This window comes from Lagopus leucura, unplaced genomic scaffold (genome assembly GCF_019238085.1).
Source record: "Lagopus leucura isolate 7727_CA_CO unplaced genomic scaffold, USGS_WTPT01 Super-Scaffold_100002, whole genome shotgun sequence".
NCBI classification, from domain to species: Eukaryota; Metazoa; Chordata; class Aves; order Galliformes; family Phasianidae; genus Lagopus; species Lagopus leucura.
The window spans coordinates 49,834,529-49,860,690 of record NW_024962263.1 but is presented as its reverse complement, the minus strand read 5'-3'; the positions used below and the strand labels follow the sequence as shown (position 1 = coordinate 49,860,690).

Here is a 26,162-nt window from a genome sequence, read left to right as displayed (position 1 = left end):
TACAGTAACTGCAGCTCTCAGAGCTTTTCTGTCAACAGGCAGCCCACTCCAAGTGTTCATTTAACCTGTGTTAAACGACCATGCTAACCTGGAATCTGCAAGTATCAGTGTATGTCTGGACTGCATATGTGCCTATATACCATCTTCATGTCTTACAGCAAAGCAAGCAAAGTGGCTCCAACAATTGCACTATTCATTTGTTGTGATTAATCAGACTGATTATCATCAGTAACGGTGTTACCTTGTATGATTCTGCTCATATGGTCAATTTTTTCCTAATTTTCCCAAAAGAGCCAAAGTTGCTCTGTTGCAAAGTTGCTATGTTATAACTGCTTTGGCATCTTTGGGTTCTCGCTTCACTTTTTTTGTTAATGAGAGGGATCCTTTGCTTCCTGGCCCGTCACCAGCCTTTCAGAAGATGTAGCCTCCAGGTGGCTGTGTGGTTGTGGGACTGTGTCATGCTACTGCTGTTAGAGCTGCAGGGCAAAACTGCAGATTTCTGTCTTGTAAAATATGCAGTTAGTTTCAAGTAATTTTCATACAATTTTCAACTAGAAAAACTAGTTAAGCATGCTCTAAATATTAATTGAATTCTAGCTTGACAAGTAATTTGAGAAAAGGAGACAAATTATTCAGAGATCTACCTTTGTGTGGAAGGGTTTGTTGACTCCCTCCCTGAATTATCTGCAAGGAAGACGAGAAGCCTGAGTGATATATAGTATGAAATTGTTTGCTAACAATAATGCAAGAGATCCTTTAAAACATCTGAAGGTTTTTTTCTTACAAGGAGATAAGCAAGAATCGTGTATATGTACCTTAGTTCAAGGTTCACAGTAAATCAGTGATGCTAATATCAGTTTTAGATCTAAAATTTGTGCTCTGAGAAAACTAGTGTTTGAGGGACTTGTTATTCAAGTCAAATTTCATGCACACTTCAACTTGTTTCCCTTTAAGAGAGCCCTTACTGTGAACAGTGTTGAGGATTTGACTTATCTGGTCTGAGGACAATTCTCTCTGAGTGGAAGAGCTCCATTTTAACTTGTAGAGAAGAATTTTTACTCTAAGCAAAATGTGCTTTTTGGCCCATTCAAAAACATAGATGCTGTTGGTAGGAAAAGGTAATCCTTTAAATTAATACCTGACTTCCTGCTCTACGTCAGTGTCCTTAGATTGTGAACTGTCATGGAAATCACTTGCACAGTGTGATGTGTAAAGTACAGAGAAACTGATTTTTGGCAAATAATTAGGTCATGTAGTAGATAACTGAAGTGAAGGATGCAACTGTTCTGAAAAAAAAAAAGCAACTATTTAGAGTACCTGTTTTTGTGTGTTGGTTGGGCTTTCTTTCCTGCCATTTTTTTCAGTTTGGGCTGTGCTCCTTGGTTCAGCAGAAGGCAGAATGCTGTCCCATTCAAACAACAAGCTTATCTCTGGGGGGGGTTATACTCCTTAATCCCTCAAAGGGCATATCTGTGTAGGCATTTCTGAGAAGCAGAATACATACCTGTTTTGCAGCCAGATTCTCCCTTTTCAGGCTTATGCAACAGAAAATGTAGATATACTTCCATCCTTCCAGTGTGTGGGGTAAGGGTTCAAAGTGACAGTTCCTAAAGACGTGGCTTGCACTGAGGAAGCAGCATTGTCTGATGAGGCCATCATTCACTATCATGGCTGATGTCTCTGGACAGCGGTGACCTGGGGAGGAATTGAAGATGTGAATGGCTGGAGGGGGAACAACTGTTTACAAGGGTGGATAGTGATAGGACAAGGGGGAATGGTTCTAAACTGAGACGGGAGGTTTAGGTTAGGTATTAGGAAGAAGTTTTTCACACAGAGGGTGGTGACACACTGGAACAGGCTGCCCAAGGAGGTTGTGGATGGCATTCAAGGCCAGGCTGGATGTGGCTCTGGGCAGCCTCGTCTAGTGGTTGGTGACCCTGTATGTAGAAGGGGGGTTGAAACTAGATGATCTTTGATGTCCTTTTCAACCCAGGCAATTTATGATTCTATGATTCTATGAACTCTTCTCAGTTCCTCTTTTGTGACTGTCCTGGCACATGATACAGGTCAGGAAGCTATCTGCCCCTTTTCTTTCAGCTTGTGGTACCTGCAGCTGCAGGGTGCTTTCCTGGAGGTCTTCCCATAAACCTTCACAAGCCATGGTTATGGCAAGAGGCATATTGCAAAAACACACTGTCCTTGCATCAGTGGTGCAACCATTGCCTACACATGAATTGGCTGTGATGAATGCCAGGCCCAGGCCAACCCCAGCTGCCACCATGATGCCAATGAATCCCAGGTCCCACCAAGTTCCTTGCTTACATTTCTCTGCAACCCAGGGGCTGGGCCTCTGCCTTTGTGGCCCACCTTTAGTGGTGTCCTTCATGAAACAGGAGCCTTTTTTTCCTCAAACCAGTTACTCTCACAGTCTGTTTCTGTGCCTCAGGCACTGGGTAGCTCCAGCTTTAAAGTAGCCTTGTTCTTGGCATGAACAGACCACCTGCCCAGAATGAGAAATGCATGAAACCTTGTAATTTAGTTACCTTGGTAACATCTGTAAGGAACTACCAGTGCTAAACCAGTATTTTTTATTTTTTTATTTTTATTTCTCTTATGGCAACACATATTTATTTTTACTTGGCAAAAGTGTGCTTTATGGTCATTGCAGCTGTTCTCCTGAACATTTTTCCTAACTGACAATCGGGAAACTGTTTCTAATGAGCAAGGTTAAATGACTGTAAAAGATGGTATTTGACTCTAAAGTAGAACTGAGATATACCATCAAGTAACAAAGCTTTTGCTAAGCAAAGCCAAAGCCATACATGTACATGTATTATTGCTTCAAAATAACATAATGCTTGATGACATTTATTCAGTGTAGGTATTTTATAGGAATTTTTCATTGGTTATATTTCAGAATAAGCAGAAAAGATGTTTAATTTTTTTCTTTCACATTGTAACAGGCAGTTTTAGTTATCAATCATTCATCATACAGGAAAAAAAAAAAAAAAAAAAAAAAAAAAAACACAAAAGAAAAGGAAGAGAGAATTAAAACCAAGTTAATGACTCCAAGCCCAAAGTAAAAGCCTTTCTCTGAACTTTAGCCGTTCCTGGATCTGGCTCTGGACACACCTCCTTTCCTACTCCATCACTCCCATTTAGCCATTCGGCTCCTCTGCACAAGATTCTCAGCTGCCAGGACACAGTGTCTTCCCAAGAATCAGATTTAGGTGCTGCAGAGGAAGCATTGGCCTCAGCTTTTAGCTGTGCATTCTCTGGTAACTGAATTGTTTCTCTCTTTGCTCCCAACCACAGATAATATCCTGAATTCTTAAAAGGGAGGAGCCTCCACCACTTGCTGCTGATTGATTTAATTAATTTGAATCTATCTGTCACTTGTTAAACCGATAATCAAGAAGGCAATCATCTAATAACAGTATAAATGGAAATCAGCCCTAGCAAAAGTGTTTCTCTTTTAATTAAATTGAATTTCTTTTTTTATATTTCAGAGCTTTTAAAATGAATAGATAATATAGCTGTTTTCTTTTAAAAAAAAAGATCATCTGCCTTTTCAAGTACCATTTCCTAGTTCTGAATTATACAATTCATGTAAAAGTGTATTTATTTATGAAACTTTATTTGGAATTTTAATCTTTTAAAATTGTTATTATTATTATGTGTTATTGTTAAGGTCCTGTAAGTCATAAATCGCAAGGAATTGTTAGAGATACATTGTGTTGACCTCAAAATTATGTCACTTCTATCTTCAATTAGCCCCAGGTTTTTAAATAAGAATGTCACAGTCAGATGGTGCCTAAAATGCAAGTTGTATATATTTAAAAATCTGCTTCTAGGAACAGCGTGTATCTTTTAGTCTGTATACATTTATATTTACAAGAGAGGTAATGTAAAAATGTTATAAACTGAAACATATCTTGCTTTTTGTTTTTTTTCATTGCAGCCATTAAAAATAAAGCATTTTGTAAAAGTCGAATCTGCTCCTTAAGTAAAAGCATTTAAAATGTCATTTTTATTATGTATTTTCATGAAAATAGATTTTTTTACAGGTTTAGAAACCAAAAAATCTTCACAATGGGAGCCAAATCTTACATACTTTGACACAGTGGTGTTGGATGCGTGCAGCAAGCAAAATGCTGATGTACGTTGTCTTGCCTGTGGCTCTTTAAGAACTTAAGTGAACTAGATCATTACCAATTTGTATTGGAATTTTCTTTCAAAATTCTAATCTGAGGGTCGGAATACTTGTTTTTTACTGTGTTAGCTATTGATGGACAACAGTTTGATCAATCGTGTATCTTGAAGTGTGAATGTTTCTGAGCACATCCTTTAAAGTATGCATTGTGGTGTCTTTAAATACCATACGTGTATGTTTGTTTCTTTCAATGGAAAATTATTAGGAGAGCCTTGATAGCAGATGTAATATAAAGGTCCATTTCATCTCATGTCTCCAGTTTTGATCTGTGTGAATTCCAGGTGGCTAACTCCTCAGTTTTGATTCCAGCTTTACTACCTATGATATACACAGACTTGTAGGACTCTGGGCTGGGCTTTGCACCATGAGCTAAACTACATAAATTGCTGTAAGTTGCTTGGTAGAGCAAGTAAGCAAATTGAGGTCCAAATTCATCTACTGAAGGATAAATTGTTTATTAGTTAGCCAAAGGACTGCTTCAGAGTGAACAGTGGCTGAGAAAGTAGAACCAGTGGCAAATCCCAGTGCTGACAAACACAGGATATACAAACACAGAAGCATGTCAAAATATATGTTAACCAGACTTTTCAGCTGTAAAATATAGGGACCAACACCACCACATCCCGAGTCGCCAGATGTAACTTCCAGGTTGATAATTTAATCATTTATTAAGTGGTGTTTTAAAATGTATTGTAACACAAAAAATGAGCAAAAGAGATGAGCACGTGAACGAAACAAAGAGGGGATCTTTTGCTTTTGGAGTCGACTTTCCCAATGTAATCTCTATTGCCAGCAGTGAATACATTGGATATATTTACATTGTATCTGTGTAAGAGGATGTTTATGAATATGACATATGCTGCTCTGCACCTTTAAAACCTGAGACTTACATTCTCTCTCAATACCATGTGCATCTCTGTTAACCTCAGAAATATGCAAGACTGCAGCAACGAATACGATATAAGAATAAATAGATCCACAGACATATGGACAGACAGATTGTTTAAGACAGATTTTGTCACTTTGTCCCTAAAAATCCAGTGTGATGGTTAGCTTTTGTGTACACAGTGACACTAAGGTGTCAGCCTGGATCATTTCCCTCAACTTAGCAATATTTTGTTGATTTACACAAAGTTTTTATTTGAATAAGTGGAGGGGTGCGCACACACATTTTGCAGAAATGTACTGAGATTAAGTAACATAAACCTTTTTAACTCTACTTTGAAAAACATTGTGAAAATATAAATTATGTTTGAACTGGACAAAAATGGTGATGTGGCATATGACTGAAAATGTATATTTTTTAATAGATGATTCAGCTGCAGAGAGTTTTAATGGCAATGAGACCGTGGGACACAGTTCCAATGCTTCAGGGGGAACACACTGCAGGGAGATGGCAGAAACCAACAGTAATGGCAAAACAAATCTGGAGCAGGATGAGCAGCCTCTGAACCTGAGTGACAGTCCCCTCTCTGCTCAGCTGACTTCAGAATACAGACTAGATGATCACAGCAGTAATGGAAAGAACAAATACAAGACTCTCCTAATTTCTGATCTCAAGATGGAACGGGAGGCAAGAGAAAATGGAAGCAAGGTAAGATGCTTCCACGTGCTCCAGATATGAAGTGTGTAGATTAGAAAAGGAAACGCTTTGAGAGGCCAAACCAAAGGTTATTCCCAGATAAGTGCTTATCCAATGTGTCTAATGTTTGTCACATCATTACTCAAATGCTATATATGGATTTGTATGCTGTTACACATATATGATGCATACGTACATTAAGTGTATGCAAGTGTATATGGGTGTACACGTATATACATAGGCATACATAGTGCGTTCACACTTCAACAAAAATCTTTGCAGTTCTCCATCAGACATGAATTTTATCAGCTTGTTTATTGAGAATTGTCTACATTATCTATTTGAGAGATATAAGAGTATGTTATTTAATAAATAAACAGATATATATATACTGGGATACACATCTATATGTATATTTATAGATGACCATCTCATTACATGTATTATGTGTCTATAGAATGAATCCATATAAATGTTAAGTGTGTATGCCCAAACAAATTACTATGTGTGAACCATCAGCATCTGAAAGGAACTGATTGGGTTCCTTCCTGATTGTTTGTGTTATGCGAGCACCTAACCTGAATTAAAACTGACAAATTTGCTTTAAGAAGCTGTAATCCCCTGAGGGCTTTTCTTTGTAGTTGCAGTTATGTGGGTAAAGAGGAGCAAGAGTGCTTATATTGTGAATAAAGGCAGATCCTATAGACTAGACAGATAGCTTGATAGATATTCGTCATGAGGGCATGACAAATGTAGGAAGGGTGAAGAAATGGCTTGTATCATAGAAATTGTCTGTTGTTCTGCTCTGCTCTTATTGGCAACAAGTTCTTGATTTTTTAATCTGATAACTCCCAACTGGATTACCTCTTTTACAGCAGCAATAATAAGATGTTAGTACTGGATCCAAATACTTTTAATGCTGGTCACTAGCTCTCAGTAGCACACTTCAAAATAACCTGACAATATAGGTGTACTTTGAACTCCCTTGTTTTTTGCAGAGCTTTGAAATATGAGTGATGTGAAAAATCACTTTTTTTAGGCAATCCATAATGGGATTGTACATGACTGATGCCTGGAGAAGAGCAGTTATTTTCATGAAAGTTTTAACTCCTGTCATCATTGCCTGTGGTGTAAAAATAAAAACTTGAAATGTTAATTCAAGTGTCTGGTTTTGATGGGTAAAAAAAAGGGAGACAAAAAAGGAGATTGTTAGTAGTTCTCCTTCTTGGCCAGTCCCATTTAGCGAATCATGTATACCCAAACTTTCTCCACCAGATCTTCATGAAAACTTATTTATCAGCATGGAATGCATTTGTTTCTACAAATTCTAATTTATTGAAAATGTTCTGAATAACTCAAGTCTGGGAGTGTGTATGCACTCCAGTGCTGGATTTATTCACTACTTTGTCTACTGCACAGTGAGTTCCAAATTGGCATATATGAATGGTATTTTCATTTGCTCCAGGGCACGTTGTTCCAATGAACCTTCTCTAAGCCAGTCACCCAAACACTGATAGACACACAGGCTCTTTCGCCTGAGGTGTATTACTGCTTTTGCCATTACTCTTGTACACAAATAAGCTTGGTGAAGGAAGGGAGAAATCTTAATGTGGAACTCATTCACAGCTAAGATGAGAATATAACCTAATATTTTCTTTTCAGTTTTATTCTGTTTCAATGCAGACACAAAGAAAAAAAAGTTATCAAAAAGTGTAAAAAATCTATTTGTAATGAGTTGAGATGACAACCAAAGATAACTCATTCTTTGTTACTCTACAAATTTTAAGAGGTCTGAATCATCCCCCACATTGATATACTCTTTCATCACTCACTGTCATCCTACCCACTCCATACTGCTAACAATATGCAAATTTGCCTCCCCTTTTTGTCCTAGCAAAATTCATGTTGATGGTTACAGTTCATTTAAATATATGATTGATTAAGTACGCATGAAAAATTATTAAATATGGAGTGAAGACTTCAGGAAGAGCATACTCCTGGAACGAAAAAAAAAAAGTCAGAGGTTTGTAAGCTAATTGTAGAATAAAATTGTTTTTGTGGCCACATTCTTTTCTTATCTTACAGATGAATTCTATTCATAACTTTTAAATTTCAAAGTAGTTACAGAACAATTTTAGAAGTAACAAGAATCATCAATATGTTAGAACAAAATGGGCTGTACAACACCTCAGTGTTTCATTCACATGCACGTTTACTTATATAAATCATTACTATTGTTTTACCTAGAATTCTAAAGAGTCAGAGAATGTCTTACAAGCCTTACACCTGATCAAGAGAAAAATTACATGAGTTATAAGTGATAAAAAAAAATCTGTTTTTTTAATACAGGGAAATATATTTTAAATCATTGGGCTAGCATTGCAGGAAGTAATAACTTATGCTTCATCCATTTTCTACAATGGCCCATTCAGCCTCCAGAAGGTGTTACTTGCTTGAGATGGCCAAATCTCTGTGAAACCCACAGGTGAAAGAATGGAGCTGAGAAGATCTGATGGCTGATGTGTTTCTTACCTGCTCTACCTGAATCACCTTTTGGATACTTCATCATAGGTTTTAACTAACTCGAAGCTGCAGTTTCTGTGGTCAACTTGCATTCATTTGGATGTGTCTCTAGATTTAATGTAGCTTACACTGTCACGTCAAAGCTGAATAGCCAGAATAAAAACCAAAAGGTTACTTGTCTTTAGTTGAAAGTTATCAACACATTATATCTCCTCCACCAAATCACAGACTTTTAATGTGAATTTATTTTCCTACTGCAAACCAGTAGTATTCTTTAACTATATTGGAGGTATTTGGTTGTACAACGCTATTTTTAAGAAAATTTTCTTCACGTGTAATGGTGAGCTCCACCACTTGACAACACAATTCTGGTTGATAATCATGTACATGCTGTGGATGTATGATCACAGGAAGCATTTGGAGAAAAAATGATAGTATTTCTGTCATATTTTCTTCACATATCTGGTAGGTAATAGGCAAATGTTTAATGAAAATTCTCACATTTTTGTTAGATTCCAATTTTTAGAATATCCACCCATTTTAAGCAGTTATATGCTTACGGTGTGTGGTAAGTTTGCTAGACAGAGACCTCATTCTGAAAGAGTGACAGAGTTCTGGATGTCAAAACAGGGACAGTTGGCATTTTCCTAAAATCCATGCTCATAGACAAAGTAATGAGTGATTATTAAGAAACGTGGATTTTCTGGGAATCAAGTTTGTTTGAAAGGACCGATGCATAATTGGAGATCAGAAAACCACATGAAGAAATTTCAATTGAAATTTGCAAACTAGCAGAGCACATTATTGAAAGAACACTCTAATTTTATTCAGTCTTTAAAAACTGATGTTGACAGCACTCCCTAAACAAGAATTACATTTTAGAGGACAGTCTAAAATTTCTCACTGGATCCTCAGTTTCAAGCAACAAGCATGTGTGGTAACTTTTGTGTGGAAAGAGCACATTCTGTTTGCCATGGAGAGTTTTGCCAAATTGCAACCTAACCTTAAAATGTGGTCCAAAATTTTTACCATTCACTGAATTTTTTTTAATAAAAGAAGCATGCTTCAGTAGCATTAGATATATACGTGTAAGTATGCATGCATACTTTTATGTATATATATACATGTATGCTTCATATATATAGTTTTATTAAGCTGATATTAGGCAAGTGGTCCTCCAGTAAGAACCAGATGTTCTTTCAGATCAGTAGAACTCCCTACAGCCATTTATGGTTCTACTGAAATCAGTGGAACTTTGTCTAGATGGAAAAATATACACATATGTCTCAACAAGACTGAATCTGCATTATGGAAAACTTATAAAAGTACTCATCTTTAAGTATTCTGCAAATGTAGTTATTTGAATTTAAACAGTTAAGTGCATTTATACCTTATTTCAGATCATTATGTGTGAGACTGCTGTGTTTGGTTTGACCACGGTGGAGTCTACATAGCAATGAGATTTTTGATTTCTGATTCTTGTGTTACTGCTTTTTCCTACAGTGTACACTGTATTTTGAAAACTCATTATGTAACATTATCTGTTACACCTCATTTATTTCATGAAATACAGCAAGTGCACACCTTTTAAATGGTTTTCTTCCTTCTGCATCGGGTTACAGTAATATACTATGGGAAAACAGTTTTTTCAGCTAATCAGCCATACTAATGTTGTGCTGTATACTCTACATGGATTATAACAAATAGCTCATCATGTGTATACTGCAAAGGACACCCATCATGTGAAAAACTTCTGGTCTATGCGCTACTGATCATGAATGCCTACGAGGTGCATTAATGTGAAGTAACAACACACACCATGTGTCCACTTTGTCCAGATACCTACTAATTGCAGACAGTTGGCTAATGTCTTCTATTTTTTTATGCCAGAAAGATTTGTGACAGAAAAGTTGGACGCCTCCAGACTTTGCATGTATGGCAGGCCAAACTAATATGATCTATAATTAGCTTGAGTGTGTAACTGGCTGCATGGAGAAGCGCAGAAGGTTATTAATTTTTCTCTAAGTCTGAAAAGAAAAGCAATTTTAAAGGAGAGAACAATAAATAACAATTGCTGCACACAGTGACCTTTAGTTATAATACTGCATTCCAGTGTAGCAAGCATTATAGTTACAGTGGCTCACAACACTTCAGAGCTTTCATATAATTTCTAAAAGGAAGTCCTTTCTTTCTACAACTCCTTTAATGCTAGACTTTTCAAGTGATTCCCAGGCTATTTTTTCCAACTTGATATAAGGAATTGTTATCACAGACCATCACCTGGGGCTGTTTGTCCCCAGCTACTGCAACTTCAAACTGGTATTGTAGTGAATGCACTTACACAGTTGCAGGTTAGCCTAGCAGGCTACCCATTTTTAGGAAAAATCCCAGTCTAAGAAGGTTTTAAAGACTGTAAGCTTGCAGAAGTTCTGAAAGCAAAAGCATACATGAGATGCGAAGAGTCATTTGAACTTTCTGCATGCTTCTGTAGGTAAAACTTCTGTCATCTTCAGTAGGTAGTCCACTTGCAGCTTCTTGTAATATCTGTTTTGTTGGGGTTAAGCATTATTGAAGGAAACATACAGAATCAAAGTAATCTGACCTGAAAAAAACACCCAATACAAATATACAGATAAAACTGATGTAATCTGTTGGTACATGATTCCAGCTAGTTTCCAGAAGTGCATGTGAATGTAGCCACAGTTGGATTCTGAAGTTAGATCTCTGAAGAATAAGGTAGAGTTTCAATGTGTTTCTTACTCATTCTCTTTTTTTTTTTTTTTTTTAAAGTAGTTACATCAGTGTAGTGTGAATTGTCATTTCTAATGTCCTGTAAATGGCATCAAATATGATACTGGGTCTCTGAGGCACATGGAATCACTTGTTTCCCCCTCTGCCTGTATGTTTGTTTTCAGGTTTGCCTTAAGAAATGCTCAGAATTTAAGGGATCATGCAACTTTTTTTTCAAAGCAAGTGGTGTCCTCAGGAGTTAAAGTGGACGTTTGTACAGAGCACTGGTGGTTTATTGAGTTACTTAGGATGTAATTTATTTTAAAAAAATCATGATGAGGTGCGAAACAAGTGTGCATGTACCTGAAGGGAGGGATGAAATGAAAACTATAAGAGTTTGGTGCGCTGAAGGATAGTGTTGGATACACTATTTACCTTTTTCCTCTTTTCCTTCCTTCCTCCTTCCTTCCTTATCCTTTCTTTCTCTCTCCCTCCCTCCTTCCCTCCCTTTAAGTTTGTGCTGCCAAGTGCCCACATTACAGATTATAAATATGGATTAGGAGTTAGTTGAGGTTTGAGAAAAAACTGACAGCAACTCATGGTCTTCACAGAACGTCTTGCTCATTTCTCTTGCCTGAAGTTGGATCTCACTGTGTCTGTATGAAGAGGAAACTGGATTCCTTTTGCATTATTTTCAGTTATTATATTTTCCCTCAATTCCATAGTCAGATAGAAAGTGTTAAAGCAGTGGCATATTTTACTGACTGCTGTTTTGTTAATGTGTCTTAAGAGTCTGCATACCAGGTGTTTGACAGCTTTGTTTTATGGATTAAGCATCAAGTCCATGGAAGACTCAGAGTGAAATTCTGTTTTCTATTGTAATGACTACCCTATGAGGAGGGAAGCAAAGTCTGATGAAAGGTGTAGACAGGACTTGTTACAATACTAGGTGCTGTAACAGATTTTGAGCAGACAACAACAAAAGAGTGGGACAGAATGCAAGCCCATAATGATACACATCCTATGAAGCAGCAAGACATCAGCCCACATTAGCCTGTAGCCCTACAAGGTTCCAGCCTGCTTTCACCATTCCAGACATACCACCAAGAAGAGGGGGGTAACTTCTTCCAGCTGTGCCTTAATTGTTATCTGATTGATTGTTGCTTTTCATCAAGTCTTGGGAAGTATTTGTACTGAAACTCAAATGAAGAAATGAAAACAGAAATGAACTGAATGCGAAATCCACCCTTCCTGCCATCGTGTATAGGTGGTACAAGGCTACAACATCTTTTGGCTTGCATCTTTGGTGTGTGAAAGCAGGTGAAAATTTTCTGCTGATCAATGCATCTTGTTATTTCTCTTGTATTCTTAGGTCTGTGCAAATGTAGCAGACACCAGTGCTTTCCACAGCTGCTTTGGAGGTGCACTGCAATAGAAAGAGACAGATTCCTTTTCATTAAAAAATGAATGCAAGGAGTTCTACAGTCTCCTCCTTTTTTCCTATCCACTTATTTACACAAGACAGAGTAACCTGTTTTCTCTTTCTCTATCAATTCCTACTTCATACGTAGGATTTATGTAGTTTGATCTCATTGTAAAGACATAGACCTTTATATTTTGCTTTAGAAGAAGTTACTTTATTTATTGTTAGTAGAAAGGTACAAGGAAGAAAAAAGTTATTTTCTTTTTCTTTTTTTTTTTTTCCTCTGCTCTTTGATAGGGTAATTGTTATGGGCCACTGAGAATTGTTTCTGGCACTGAAAATTTGATACTATGTTAAGGATCCTTTTCCTTAAAAAATAAATTTATAAGACGTTGTCTCTACCAGATTTGAATCTTCTGAATTTGGGGGTTATTCAGAATAAATGGCAGAAGAGAATGATGCTATAATGAGAAACAACTACAGGTGCATGCAGAAATTAGTGCGTTATTTGTCAGGAAATATGAATGCTCTCAGATTCTCTAGCAGTTGCATCCATCAAAGCCCTTTGTTTATACTAACATCAGTTCCATGTCTAATTCCTCCTACTGGAAATACATTTAGTAGCTGGTTTTCACTTTCTGCGAAAACCCTTGAAAATGAAATTGGTTCCCTGCAGGGAATTCATTACGTTGATGCAAATCCAGAACAGTTAAGCTGAAGTTGATGATGTTATTTCAGATTTATGTATTTGTAACAGAGAATACAATCTGGTTCTGTATGCATATGAAATCACAGCTAATGTATAACTGGTATGGAAGAGAATATTTTTAATATGATCTTTTGTAAATCTTCTCAGATTTTTTTTTTAAAGGAACAAATGCACACTGGTCAAATAGCAGACAGTTGTGCTGTTGATTCCAGATTGCATGTGTGTTACTCATAGATCCAGCTGTCTGTCTTCATTCACACCCACCTTTGGAGCCACTCATCCCTCATACTGGAACAGAAGCAGTTATGACTGGAGGGGATGCAGAATTTTATCCACCTTGTTTTTAGTGACTGGACATCTGTTCAGCGAAGTGAAAAAGCAATCAAGAGCAGCAGCAATCAATGAGGTAAGGTGTATGAAATTACTACGTTTGTCCCTATGTGCAGCCAAGAACTTTTTATAACTCAATAGCCTGGGAACAATTGTCTGTATCTTTCAGGAAGATTCCTGTTGACTTCAACCTGGGTTTATTCTTGACAGATACCTTTAGGACTGGGTCTTGTTACAGTGAAAAATACCTTTAGTCCCTAACCCTTGCTTTTGTGAGTGTGCTTTTTTTCGTTAGGAGGGAAATTGAATTTATGTTGAAGACCTACTGGGTCAAATGTTCACAGCAGCTTTTTCTTCTCCTTCCATTATCACCGCCCCTCTACCAACTAGAGAAATACAGAGAGCAAATCTTCCTCTTGGAAGATTAAATACTATTTGATGGGAAATTGAGTAAGATATAATGGGGCAGCAATAATTGCTACTCGCTGCAACTACATTTATTCTTAATATTATTTAGAGCTGATGAGCTGTCATTTTTTTATTTTTCAGATGACAGAGGTTGAAGAGCTAATCCTGAAAACACATCTGTGATGAATGGCTTGATAATTGGCCACATTCTACATGTTATTCCTCCAAAACTATATTGTTATTTAAGAAACTGATAATCCTGAAATTTTATCCTATTTTTTTTCTTATGATATTGAATTATTTTCTATATACCAACTCTGATGCTGAGGAAAGAAGTCACAGGGCTTTTTTGGTCCTTTTTTTTTTCTTTAATGACTTTTAAACCAATGTGTTGCTGAGGTTTTAAAATAAATATATTTTTAATTAGTTCTTATAGATTCCCCTTTTCTTGTTTTTTGTTGAATGAATGCCATTAGTCAAATGTCTCGCTGCATATGTTTGATACACCTGTAAACATACTGTGCTTTTGTGTGTTTTCCATTTTCCCTCTACAGCTGGGAGTAATCAGGCACAATAGAACACTGAATGCTTATTTCAGATCCTCAGTTATTCAGGTAACTGGATTTTCAAGGTGATATGAAGGAGGTGAATAGGTTAATTTTTAAGAGAGGAAGGAAGGAGGGACAAGTAAAATTCACTTTTAAAGATATTTAATTATTCTGCTCTCTTTTATCTTTATCTTTGTTGCTTGTCTATCTTCTTGCTGCTTTGGCTTTTTCTGTTAATTATCTTCTGTTCTACTCTATTTGGTTCCAAAGACTCCTTGGAAGACCTAGCTGAAATTTTGTGTTTACAAATAAAATAATAGATGTAGATAATAATATCAATTACCAAAAAAGGGCACTGCAAGGAGTCACCTGAGTTTCTGTGTCCCTTTCTCTTGAAATGGCAACCTATGTCATAGAGGGAGGATCCAGGACAGTGCAGCTCACCAAACCAAAATATCCATGAAATTCTGGTTAATAACCTTTAGCCTTATAAGAAACAATTGTGCAGCTGTGTTGTGACACAGGAAAAATGTGAGGTATACTGGAGATATCACTGATGCCTCAATCTCTGCAGTAACAAATAATTTGCTAGATGAATTACCCAAATGGTTCCTTTCCTTCCCTACAGAAGAGGGAAACAAAACCAACAACCTCCAGTAGTCCCTAACAGTCTGCTTCGAGTTTTATTTTTGCTCTGTGTTTCATCAAAAGATATTGCCTTATACTCTAGCTCTAACAGTGAACAATTATGTATGCTTCAAAGATATACAGAAAAATGCAGTATCTAAAATCATTATTGTGACAGAGAGGGAATGGTAATGTGAGGAAGCAGTAGAAGCTGTGAAATATGTGCTATGTTAATTAAACATGCTCAAAAGTCATTGATCAAATAATCTTTCAAAACACTTGGTAACAAATAACCCACTGGTTGTTATGAACATTACAGAACAGTGTTCTTGTGTAAGCAGAGAAAAATCCTGGGAGTTGGCCTTGAGTTCTGTGTAAAGAAATCTTTATTTTTTCCTTGGGTGCTGATGACAAAGTACGGAAATGTGAAGTATGAAAATATGTTGCCAAAGGTAGGAGTATATAACTTGTGTTTTCATTTCATACAAGTGTTATGCAACTTACATGAAACATTATACATCCACAGAATTTTTACTAACCTGCTGCTTCTTGGAGCTCACAAGACTTTTGTATACTCCAGCTGTTGCTTGGATGTTGGCATAATACAAATACTTCCCCTACAGATGCTTGTTCTCTTCAGCTGTTTTGCTCACATATTATCATTCTCAGAATCCCTTTGCATCTCTACAGTTTATTTTCTTAATTTTTCCCATCCCAAGGTTGCCATGAGTCACTCCCTTGATCTTATGGATAAACAATACATGCTGTTCTCTTCCTATTTACATGTACATTCACAGAAGCATATATACACTTTGATACATGTGTAAAAATACTTATTTATATATTCTTTTTTTCCTGTTGTCTGATGAGAACAGTCCTATTCAGTAGTCGTGACTGGAAGTTGAAGGCATCACATGGATGAATCAAGAGCATAAGAAGTCTTCACATCTCTTGTTGTTGAGGCATCTGCAACACCACACAGCTAACCTTTGTGTACAGGTGCTCTAGTAGACAAGAATATGTGATGGTCTTTCATGAGCATTTTAATTAAAATGTGAATGTTATCTTGTATGTTGCTGCTGATTTCATTATATATTTGGTGCTTGGGTAGAGCTCATGATGTAGTGTATTTCCTCTGCTCATGTTTTTCACGGCCTTTGGGAATTGTCTTACTCCATCAGGAAGACCCTTTTGGAACTATTCAGAATTTCTACCCTGTACTGTTGCCCTTGCTCCTGGTCTGGATAAGAAAATATACAAGAAAAGCAAGGAAAGGTGAGTTGATTTCCTTAGTTGATAGCATGAATGGCCCCAGTATGGCATGACCTCAGTCCTCAACCTTATACTATGAATTCCATATCAGCACTCAAAAAGATACGTGGATATTATTTGGCCCTTTTGTACTGAATAAGTGATATTTAATTTTTTTGCCCCCTCCCCTCCCAAATGCATGTGTTTTTGTTCCCCTTGTACAGTCAGTCACAAACTCTTAACAAATATTTTACAGATGGACCCCCGTGGGACCGAACATCTGTCAAGAACTGTACTGAAAAATTGAAATAAAAATTTTAAACTTCCTGTTTCCCTCAATGTGTTTGCTTAGAGGGAATAGCTGATTTTAGTGGAAAAGAAGAATCTGGGGCATGTATGACACTCTACACTCTTTTGGCTCAGCCCAGGAATGGAGGAACAGAATAACAAATGCCAGTATCTTATGGAATATGCTTCTTCCATTAATGATGATTTTCTTACAAAGTTTATGCTTCTGTGCGACTCATTAGACACTTTTTAAAATCCACCTCTATACAAAGTAATACAATTAAATGTTCACTCTGCCTTCAGGAAGTACATACAAGTTTATGTAATATTGAAAAAAGATACTGGAAACCATAGTGGATTTGAACATAACACCAAGAAGTTGGAAAAACTTGCAATGCAAGGAGAGAATTGCATTAATAGAAATAAAGCAAAATGGCAGCTTCTTCACAGATATTCTCACTGATTCTTACCAATTAATAGGTTATACTGTATTTTACAAGACAAAGTTTCTAAAAGACTCAGTGGCTGAAACTCACTATTTTTAAAACAGTCTGGAACTGAGATAAGCTATTTTTCCAACTGTAAACAACTATTCTATGAAAGCAGGTAACTATTATATAAAACTATTCAGCGTAAGATAGTTGTTCTTTACATAAATATTTGTTCTACTTAATGTGCAATTTATTTGGAATGATTGTTGGCTTGTAGAAAAGAATGAAAATTTCATTCAAAATGAAAGAATTTCCTTCTGTTCAGATGTTACTTGATGATGTTCTGCAATGTGCTTAAAATCCATGAGTCTCTAGAAGTATCACAGAATCGTAGCAGTTGGAGTCCAACTCTTCTGCTAAAGTAGGTTCACTGCAGTGGGTTGCACAGGAGGGTGTCCAGTCAGGTCTTAAAAATCTCTGGAGAAAGATTCCACAGCTTTCTGGGCAGCCCATTTCAGTGCTCCACCTTGAATGCTTTAAAGAGCCAAAATGGCTTTTAGTTTCTTAAATCGCTAGTTCCCTGGCATAAATTTGTGAAAAACCTGGCCTAGGAGTCTATAACTTGCAGTCCTTAGCAGATCTTAAGCCCTGCATACATATGTGGCTTGGTGTATAAAACCCTGGATGGACTATTTATTTGTACAGCAGTAACCATGCCAACTGAAAATAATTCTCACCAGCATAAGAGGTAAGTAGTTCTTAAGAATACCTCTAAACCGTGTTGAAGTGTTGAGATCACCTTTTATCTTCCTTATTTTTCTTTCTTCCTTTTTTTCTGTATGAAATTGGCAGGAAGTATGCTGCTTTGATTTTAGATTTTTTTTTTTAAACCACGTTTAAATGCTAACTTTCTAATAACTTATTCTAATGACTAAATTTTTATAACTTAGATATATCTAAGTCTGTATAGCTCAAATAACAATTAAAAAAAAATGACTTGAGGCTCTATGAATCTACCATTTCATTGTGAGGCACTTTTATCTCTACTTCAATTGATAGCGTCAGTAAACTTTCAATGAACCTTTTGTTGTCTTTTCTTAGTGAAGAATTATGTTCCTCGACCTTAAACAATTCTGCAGTGTTACTCTTTAGATGTGTCATTTAACATGTATAATTCATACTTTTACTTCAATTTTTATGATATATTATTTCTAGTAAGATAACTCAGTGCATAGTATCTTACTGCAGCAGGAATGAGAAATCTATACCTTAACAGCTATTTTAATTGTCGGGGTTTCCTATATCTTAATTCTTTGCATTTATGTAGCACGTATGTGCTTCTTGAAGCATGAATAAGAATAAATAAACTTAGCATTGGATTGCTCCTGTGAGGCAAGCATATTCCATCACTGTCTATTGATTAGAAATACAGGCATGAACATACTTTCTATTTGCAATTAATTACAGTACCAGTCCTTATCTCCAGACATTGTTATTCAGTTTCAGTAGAGTTAGAGTCAACTTCAATTGAATAGCAGTTGGAAAGGTTCCTCTGGATTTGTTAGCATAGCCAGAATTAATTTTTTAAAGAGTTTAATTTCTTCTTCCACAAATGAGAATGAAAATTTCACTGATTCTCTGGGCAAATATATTCAGCCTTCATCATGAAAACATGCGTATGTTTTCACAGAGTACGACATTTTTGGCACTTACATGAGTAAACATTACTTACCTTAAAATTAGAGGTTTCCATTAAAAGTAGTCATATAAGTTCTCTGTATACTGTATTTACATAACACAGAAGTTTAAACTTGTGTGAGTTCATCCTTCTTTAAGATGGTAGAATGGGATTCAGTTGCATGCACATGGGCATTTGATACCTTTGAAGAGATGCTCATCTGATCAGTGCTCAGCATACATTTTTTTGGAAGGATCTGTGCCTCCCACTGGCACTGTGGCATATTTGCCAGCATCATAAAGTGCTTTTATTCCATCCTAAAATAGAAATGGGGCTCTGGGGCCTTTGATGTGCTCATCTGATTCCCTTTAAGACTGTCCTGCAGGTCCACACAGGCTTTCCTCTTCACAGTAGTGTGAGTTCAGAGTACTTTGGTACAAACTGCACTTAATTCTCTAGCCTTACAGAGTTGGACAGTGTACAGCTATTATTTTGCTGATTGTACCATTGATAAATCTTTGATAAATAATTACTTGAATAAGTAACCAAAACTGACAGAACTGCATAATAATGAGAGTGTGGGAGTGTCAGAATGATTGTCTGAAACTGTATGGCAGTGTGATTAGACAAGTAACTTCTGCTTAATTATTAAAAAAAATAATAATAACAGTTAAAATCACTGAAGCAATGGGCTTTAAATCTACTTTTTTAATTTATGTGTAATGTAGGAGTGTACGTGTACGTGTGTGTACAAGTCTAGAAAGTTGTTTGACTTCCTCTTTAAATATTACTTCTTACAATACAATTATTGTTTTATGGTATATGTAACTTTCTTGGCTGAATGCTCTCCAGGTTGCTAATTTTATTTCCTTCTTAATAGGCTTACTTTTCTTGTATTTCTGGCAAGTGCTTTGACAGTGTGCCTTTATGCACATTTTTAAATTAAAAATTATTTTTCCAGCAGACTATTTTTTAAATTTGCATATTTCAGCCACTACAGAGGTGTAACTAATGTTGACACCAGCAGATTCTTGCAGCAGTAAACAAACATCATTCAGTGGTTTTACGGGCAATGTGTGCACCATTTGCACTTTCTAGGCAGGTGTTTACTGAAACAAGGAATGGAGAAAACACAAAAATTTTCAAAAATGAAGAACTTTTTGTCTTTAAATACCAAGGACTGTAGAGCACTGAGGACAATAAACCTTCGCTAGTTCTTCATTACTCCTGCAAATCTGAAGCTGAGTGTGCACTAGCCTCCTTCTCCTTTCCTTCTTTGAAATTGCGTTGTCAGCAGGACATAAAATTTCCACGGACATGCAGCCACTTTATTCCCAGTTCCTCTGACCATCCTCTATAAGTGGTATAAATTACCTTTTATGTTATTACCTCTTGTCTTCTGTGCTGTAGAGACCTTTTCCTCAATCTGTTTTACAGGTTAATCCAAGTCAGTTATGCTGCATAATTACTTACTGAGAGAATTCAGCTTAAAGAGTGGATCCACTCTGTATGGCAGTCTTCTGTTCATACAGAACTATCCTAACAGATGATCTCATGAATTTCAATCTCTCTTCTTACACTTGTGCCAGAAGCAGAAGCTTCCTGTTGCCTCTGGAAAAATACATAAAGGTAAAACCCAACAGAGGAGTAACAAAAGCTGCCCATTCAAAACCAGCTCACAGCCGAAGTCTTACCTTATCACTGCCTTAGTTCAGTGACTTCGTCTTGTCACTGTTCACTTCAGCAAAAAAATATTCAGAAAAACAGCTACCATCAGCTGTCTTGCACCACAAAGATGTTTACTTCTGTTGGTGGAAAAGTCAGAATTCAAGATACAGAAGAGCAGAAAGAAGGCTTTTAATTTCAAAAATCATTTGGGCTCACCAATCCCACCCTAAACAAAACAAATAAGACTTGTTTTTATCTCTAATTAGCTAATTGAGGACATCGCAGCTTTCAGTGACCAGATCAAGTACAGTGCTAATCAAGGCAAAACACTGTGCAAAGTTGCACAGTGGACATAAAGTCTATTTCCCAGCTCTAGTTATTTAAAACCTGTACGAGCTCTACAAAAAAATAAGTTAGCAAAGACTTAGTTTTGAGCATGTGATCCCATAGTCAGTAGTTGGTCTTCAGAAGCACACTGAATCAATGATTTGCCTGCGGGCATTAGAACTGGCTGATGCTGTGCTTTTTTCTAGGATCAAAAAATAATTAAAAAATGAAAAAAGATATTGTTGATACCTTATTCAAGGAGCGGCACATAGGTTGATCCATTTGTACAAAATAGAAAGAAAAGCGAAGCTAAATAGGCCTCATGTTTATTTCAAAGCTTTTTCTAAAATAGCTTCTAAAACATTGACCTTAGAAGCAGTGAATGTAGTTCACAATGGAAAATCATGTCTTGTAGTGCTCCATATTGAAAGAGATATTTTTAGCTCCAACACTTTACATGTGTTTACATTTGTGTGCAATGGTGCTATATTTTCTTCTTAATTTTAACAAGACAAAAATTAAGGATTGTTTGTTTATTTAAGATTTTAACACGAGTATTTTAGAAAGTGTTTTGTGAGTGCTGGTAGGGCAAATATTTCCTTGTGGTTAGTTTTCAGTGAGAGTCCCTTTGGAGTGAGTGATGGAGAGAACAGAAGGTTCTCTGTGTCTTTGAAGTCTTGCAGTTGGATGATTTACCCCATCTTTTTCTAAGGTGAGAGCAGAACTGAGAGACTATGGGCATAATTTTTGGAATTCCACTTTTGAGAAAGCATCAAAAAGATGGGTTAGTGTAGAAATAGCTTCCTTCCTCCCTCTGGAGTGGCTTGCAGGGAATTCTTTTGCAAATCAAGAAGTCTGAGATAGTAAAATTGGTAAGTAAGAGATAGTAAAATTGGCAAGCAGATTTCTAAGTTCTTCTCCATTTTTCTCACACTGTGACAGTGACTGTGAGTAGTTTGTGTATCTTCACTGAAAGGCTGAAAAGTAAATGGCAGAAATTTTTGCTTTCAGCTTCTAAACTTGGATTTTTGAGGTTTTAAAGAAAGCTTATGTTGTTCTAAAAGTCATGTGGAGCCTTGATTAAGTGTATCATGCAGAATCTATTAGCAATTAAAAACTACCGGATCGTCCATTTGTCGCAGTGTTTTCAGAGCAGAGCCTTGGAAGCAGTGTATGAAAGGGGACGTGGCTGTGTGCAAACATATTACTTCTTACATTGGTTATCCTCCCATAGGTTTGCTAAATAAAAGTCATTACTGGGAAAGTTTAGATTTTTTTTTTTAACATCACCTTATCAATTCACTTTCATGAAATTTATTTCATGCCTTCAACAGATTTTACATCTTTTTGCCTTCAGACAACCTGTGAAGTTAAATTACATTAAATAAATAAACGAAGATTATCTCCCAGCCTTATTCAGCATGATGAACTTCATAATAATGCCACAGAACAGATTCATACTTGCACATATAGCCAGAAAAATAATAGTATATGCTCAAAACGCTATGGGGGGATTAATAAGCACAGGATTCTTCTCTGCATGGATTCCTCCCACACAGCATGTTGAAATTTATTCCACCAAAAATTTGCAAGATAATTCTTACGTCTGTTCAAAGCATGACTTTGCACAAAAATATGTTTGGATGCAAAATGTTCTGTAGAGATTTTGTGCCAGACTGTTTTTATTTTACTCATGACCCAAGTAGGAAGTGTGGGTTTTTTTTGTTTGTTTGTTTGTTTTTGTTTTTGTTTTTATAATCTTGATTTCTAGGAGTTTCATCCAGAAAAAAATACCATTTTGCTACCCATATGGGGTTGATTATTATAACAATGTGAAAAGATCTGTTTGTTGTGATGCTGATCATTGCCTGGATTTGTTTTCTAAAGAAATGTTTCCAGCTCTGTCTATCTGTCCCTGCCTTACCTTTGAAACTACTGACAAATTTCAATCTAATTTGATAAGGTGGGTATCTTGCCAAAGAGAAGTTCCTACAAGTTCAATGTAAATCTGCATTTGACTTAAATAGAAAGCTCCAGGTTGCTGCGTTCATGAGGGTCTTTCATTTTGAGAGGCAGAAGCTGCTTGGGTGATCAGCATTCTCCTAGCCCTCCACGTTCCACAGACTCTCCCTGTAAGAAGTGAGAGAGATGTGCAGTGAAATGGAGAAGGCATGTTGCTGGAGGCTTGGGGTTCAAAGGCAATAGGATGTCATGGAGTGAAATGGAGAAGGTATGCTGGTGGAGATGTGGGGTCTAAGTCAATAGGCTGTCATGTTCCTTCAGTTCTGCTTACTGAAGATGAATCTGTTTAATCTAATAATCTAATATACTGGGTATTTCTGTAAAGGAATCGCTGACTGGTTATTAAAGCTATGCCTTTACAGACTCATAGAGATCATCTATGACTGCCAGAACAACTACAGAATCCCTGTACTTTGTTGCTTATGGCATTGTTGAAAGAGCTTACTGTATAGAAAAAATCAATAGCTTGAAGACATACTGTTGCATTCATTTGAAAATGGTACAGCAGTTGCAAAATTTCTTGACAAGACTGCAGAAGTCGTATTTATAAGAAAAAAAACCAATTTCTATATACTTTTATTGCCTGGGTGATGTTACTTTAATACTGCAAAACAAAGCTAATAGTGCCCTATGCCATATGTGAACAGATCCTGTTATAGGTATTGCAGGCTCCTGGTCTGCCTTACAGACACACAAACTGCTATTTTATAAATTCTAGTGTTACAAAGCTTGCAGGTACATATGCTTTTAGAAACTGCACTGGCACATACATGTTTTAGGAATCTATTTGAGGACCATTTTCTGAGTTGGAACATTTGCATTTGTAATTTGGAAAATCTGCCTGTAATCCCTGAACTACAGAATAAACACACTGAAACCTTTCTAGAACCCCTACAAATTCCTTCTGGTGAGCTGAATTGCAGATTCGTTGTGGACTCTGACATTTAGAGGCTCTTTGCTCCTGATGTCCAGTGCCTGTTTAGATAAACAGCTGAGACACGTTCTAGTTCCCCGTCAGGGGAATCTAAAAAAAAAAAATAAAAAAAATCAGTAAAATAAGAAGAGCAGATGACTTTGTTTTCTGTTTTATCCAGTTCTCTTTAAATCCACACAATTCAGGCAGTACCATCATCCTCAGCCTGCACACTGTTGAATTAGTCAATCATAAAGAAGCAGTAAAGTTCTTTGAATAAAAACTTGATGTTCTCCTGGCATGTAGATCACAGGATGACAGAATGACTTGAATTGGAAGGGAACTTAAAGTCCACCGAGTCCCAGCCATGTGCAGGGCTGCCCTGTAGCAGCTCAGTTGCCCATGGCCCCATCCAACCTGGCCTTGAGTACCTCCAGAGATGGGACACCACAGCCAGCTCACCTAGTCCCAGCCAGCGCCTCACTGCCCTCTCAGTGAAAAATTTCCCTGTCACCTCATCTAAATCTCCCCTCTTTTTCTTTAAAGCTATTCCCCCTTGTCTTATCACTATCAGACTGTGTAAAAAGTCCGATCCCCTTCTGCTTGTAAGCTTCCCTCAAGTACTGGAAGGCCACAATGAGGTCTCCCCAGAGCCTTCTCCAAGCTGAACAACCATAACTCCCTCAACCTATCTTCATAGGAGAGGAGCTCCAGCCCTTTGATCATCTTCACGACCTTGTCTGGACCTGCTCCAGCAGCTGCACATTTTTATTGCCAGGCCTCAGTCCTGAAAGACAAACCACCTTTGGCTATTCAGTGCTTTTTTCTCCTTCTTCATATAGTCATCTCTGAAGCGTAGTATGCAGAAAACAGGTTTGTGCAGGAGAGTGTTCAGTAAGCTGCAGGGATTCCTGTACCAGTGGGTTGGACCAGTGTGTGTGGAAGGCCAGGCACAGGAAGGAAAGGTTGCCCAGGCAGTGCATGTACAAAAGAAGTCATCCTGCTTATATTCATTGAGTCTTGTTACCAGGGAAAGGGAACTTCACTAAAGATGTCTTTTTGTTTCTATGGTTAATTCTCGTCTGTGGCCTTGTGACACAACGGAGCAGAATCATTGCTACTTCCAGCGATGATGACAGGGCTGCTCACAAAAAACACTTCAGTCTCTCACATTCTGTGCATCTTGGATCTGGGCTTAGTAAAATGCAATAGATGAGGTCTACGTTTCCCGTGTATACTCCAAAAGGATCTCATAGCCTGTCAAGATCACATGTCCACAAATTGAACTCTGTGAATGAAGAGAAGAGGTAGTTCACAGTGTAGGCAGTTGCATCATAGAAGGGGTGTGACTTTCTCAAACTAGACATGGTTATTTTTATTAAAAAAAATAAAATTGTTGTCCTGTCTGTTGCTTTAATTTTATACATGGAAGCCAAGGACAAAGAAGTAATTATATAACATAGAAAAGTAAATCAAAATGGACACGGACTTCAAAGCTTTAGGCCAGCACAGATCTGGATGTGAACTTTCCAGCTAGTTCTCTGCTCATGACAAACTGGACTAACATAGAATCAACTCTCTTTTCCTGAACTGGTGGGGGAACAAAGTTTGAACCATTTGAGTGACTCAGGGAAAGAGCACTTCTTCCACACCAGTATGTTTTTTGCTAGAATTGGTTCCTTCAATAGCTTGTTCAGGAACACAGCCGGTGTGGATTTAGGACTGTAAGGTTCTTTTGCTGTTTCTGCTTTTTGGTGCTCTCTTTGCTGAATGCTAAGGATACATTAGCCTGGAAGATTAAAGTTTAGAGGTTGCCCTTGTGAGGAATTTTCCTGCAATACTCTTATGGTTACTGTCACGCGCTAACCTCAAGTGACAGATTTGACTTACTCTAACACGACACTTCCTTTGGAGAGCTACGGTAAAGGCTTTACTTGTCCTTCTCTATGTAAGGTGAGGGAAACTACAAGCCATTCACACAGATCAATCTAAAGATTTATTTGCAGCAGATAAGTAGGGAACTAAGCAATAAATCTATTCCATCTACTTCAGCTACAGACATCTCAAACACTCTCCTGCTTGAGAGACTAGCACAAACCTAAAACACCTCCCTCCAGTTCAGAAATGCTCTCTTCCCTGTCCCTTCTTGATTGATCTCAAGTTCTTAATCTCTCCACTTGGCCCTCAAGCAATAATTAAGGCAATTAGCTTCTACCTTCCAGGGCTGGTTGTTAACCCAAACCAGCTGACTCACCTCCAGAGATAAGTTCAGTGAAGAAAAGGGTTGCTGCTTTAAACAGATAAATGCAAAAAGGGGAAAAGCAAGAACGAGATAGGCTTTCTTTCTTGTTTCCTTGTAGTTTTGTGTAATTGGTATCCTTTTACGTTACATATGCAACTTATTTCTGTAATATCCTTGCTGCGTTCCTAGCTTTCTCCAAAAGCAATGGATGGGAAAGAAATCTGATTACTGAGATCAGGTGTAAATGGC

The 26,162-nt window shown here is 37.1% G+C and overlaps 1 protein-coding gene across 4 annotated transcripts in view; it reads left to right on the top strand.

Moving 5' to 3' along the window:
• The window catches only part of NOL4 (nucleolar protein 4), a 186,128-nt gene that overhangs the window by 100,806 nt on the left and 59,160 nt on the right, over positions 1–26,162 (top strand). For all 4 annotated transcript variants that reach the window (XM_042869416.1, XM_042869415.1, XM_042869414.1 and 1 more), the window contains exon 6: positions 5,524–5,807. In XM_042869416.1, coding sequence (XP_042725350.1) covers positions 5,524–5,807 — 284 coding nt within the window. The remainder of the gene's footprint in view (positions 1–5,523; positions 5,808–26,162) is intronic.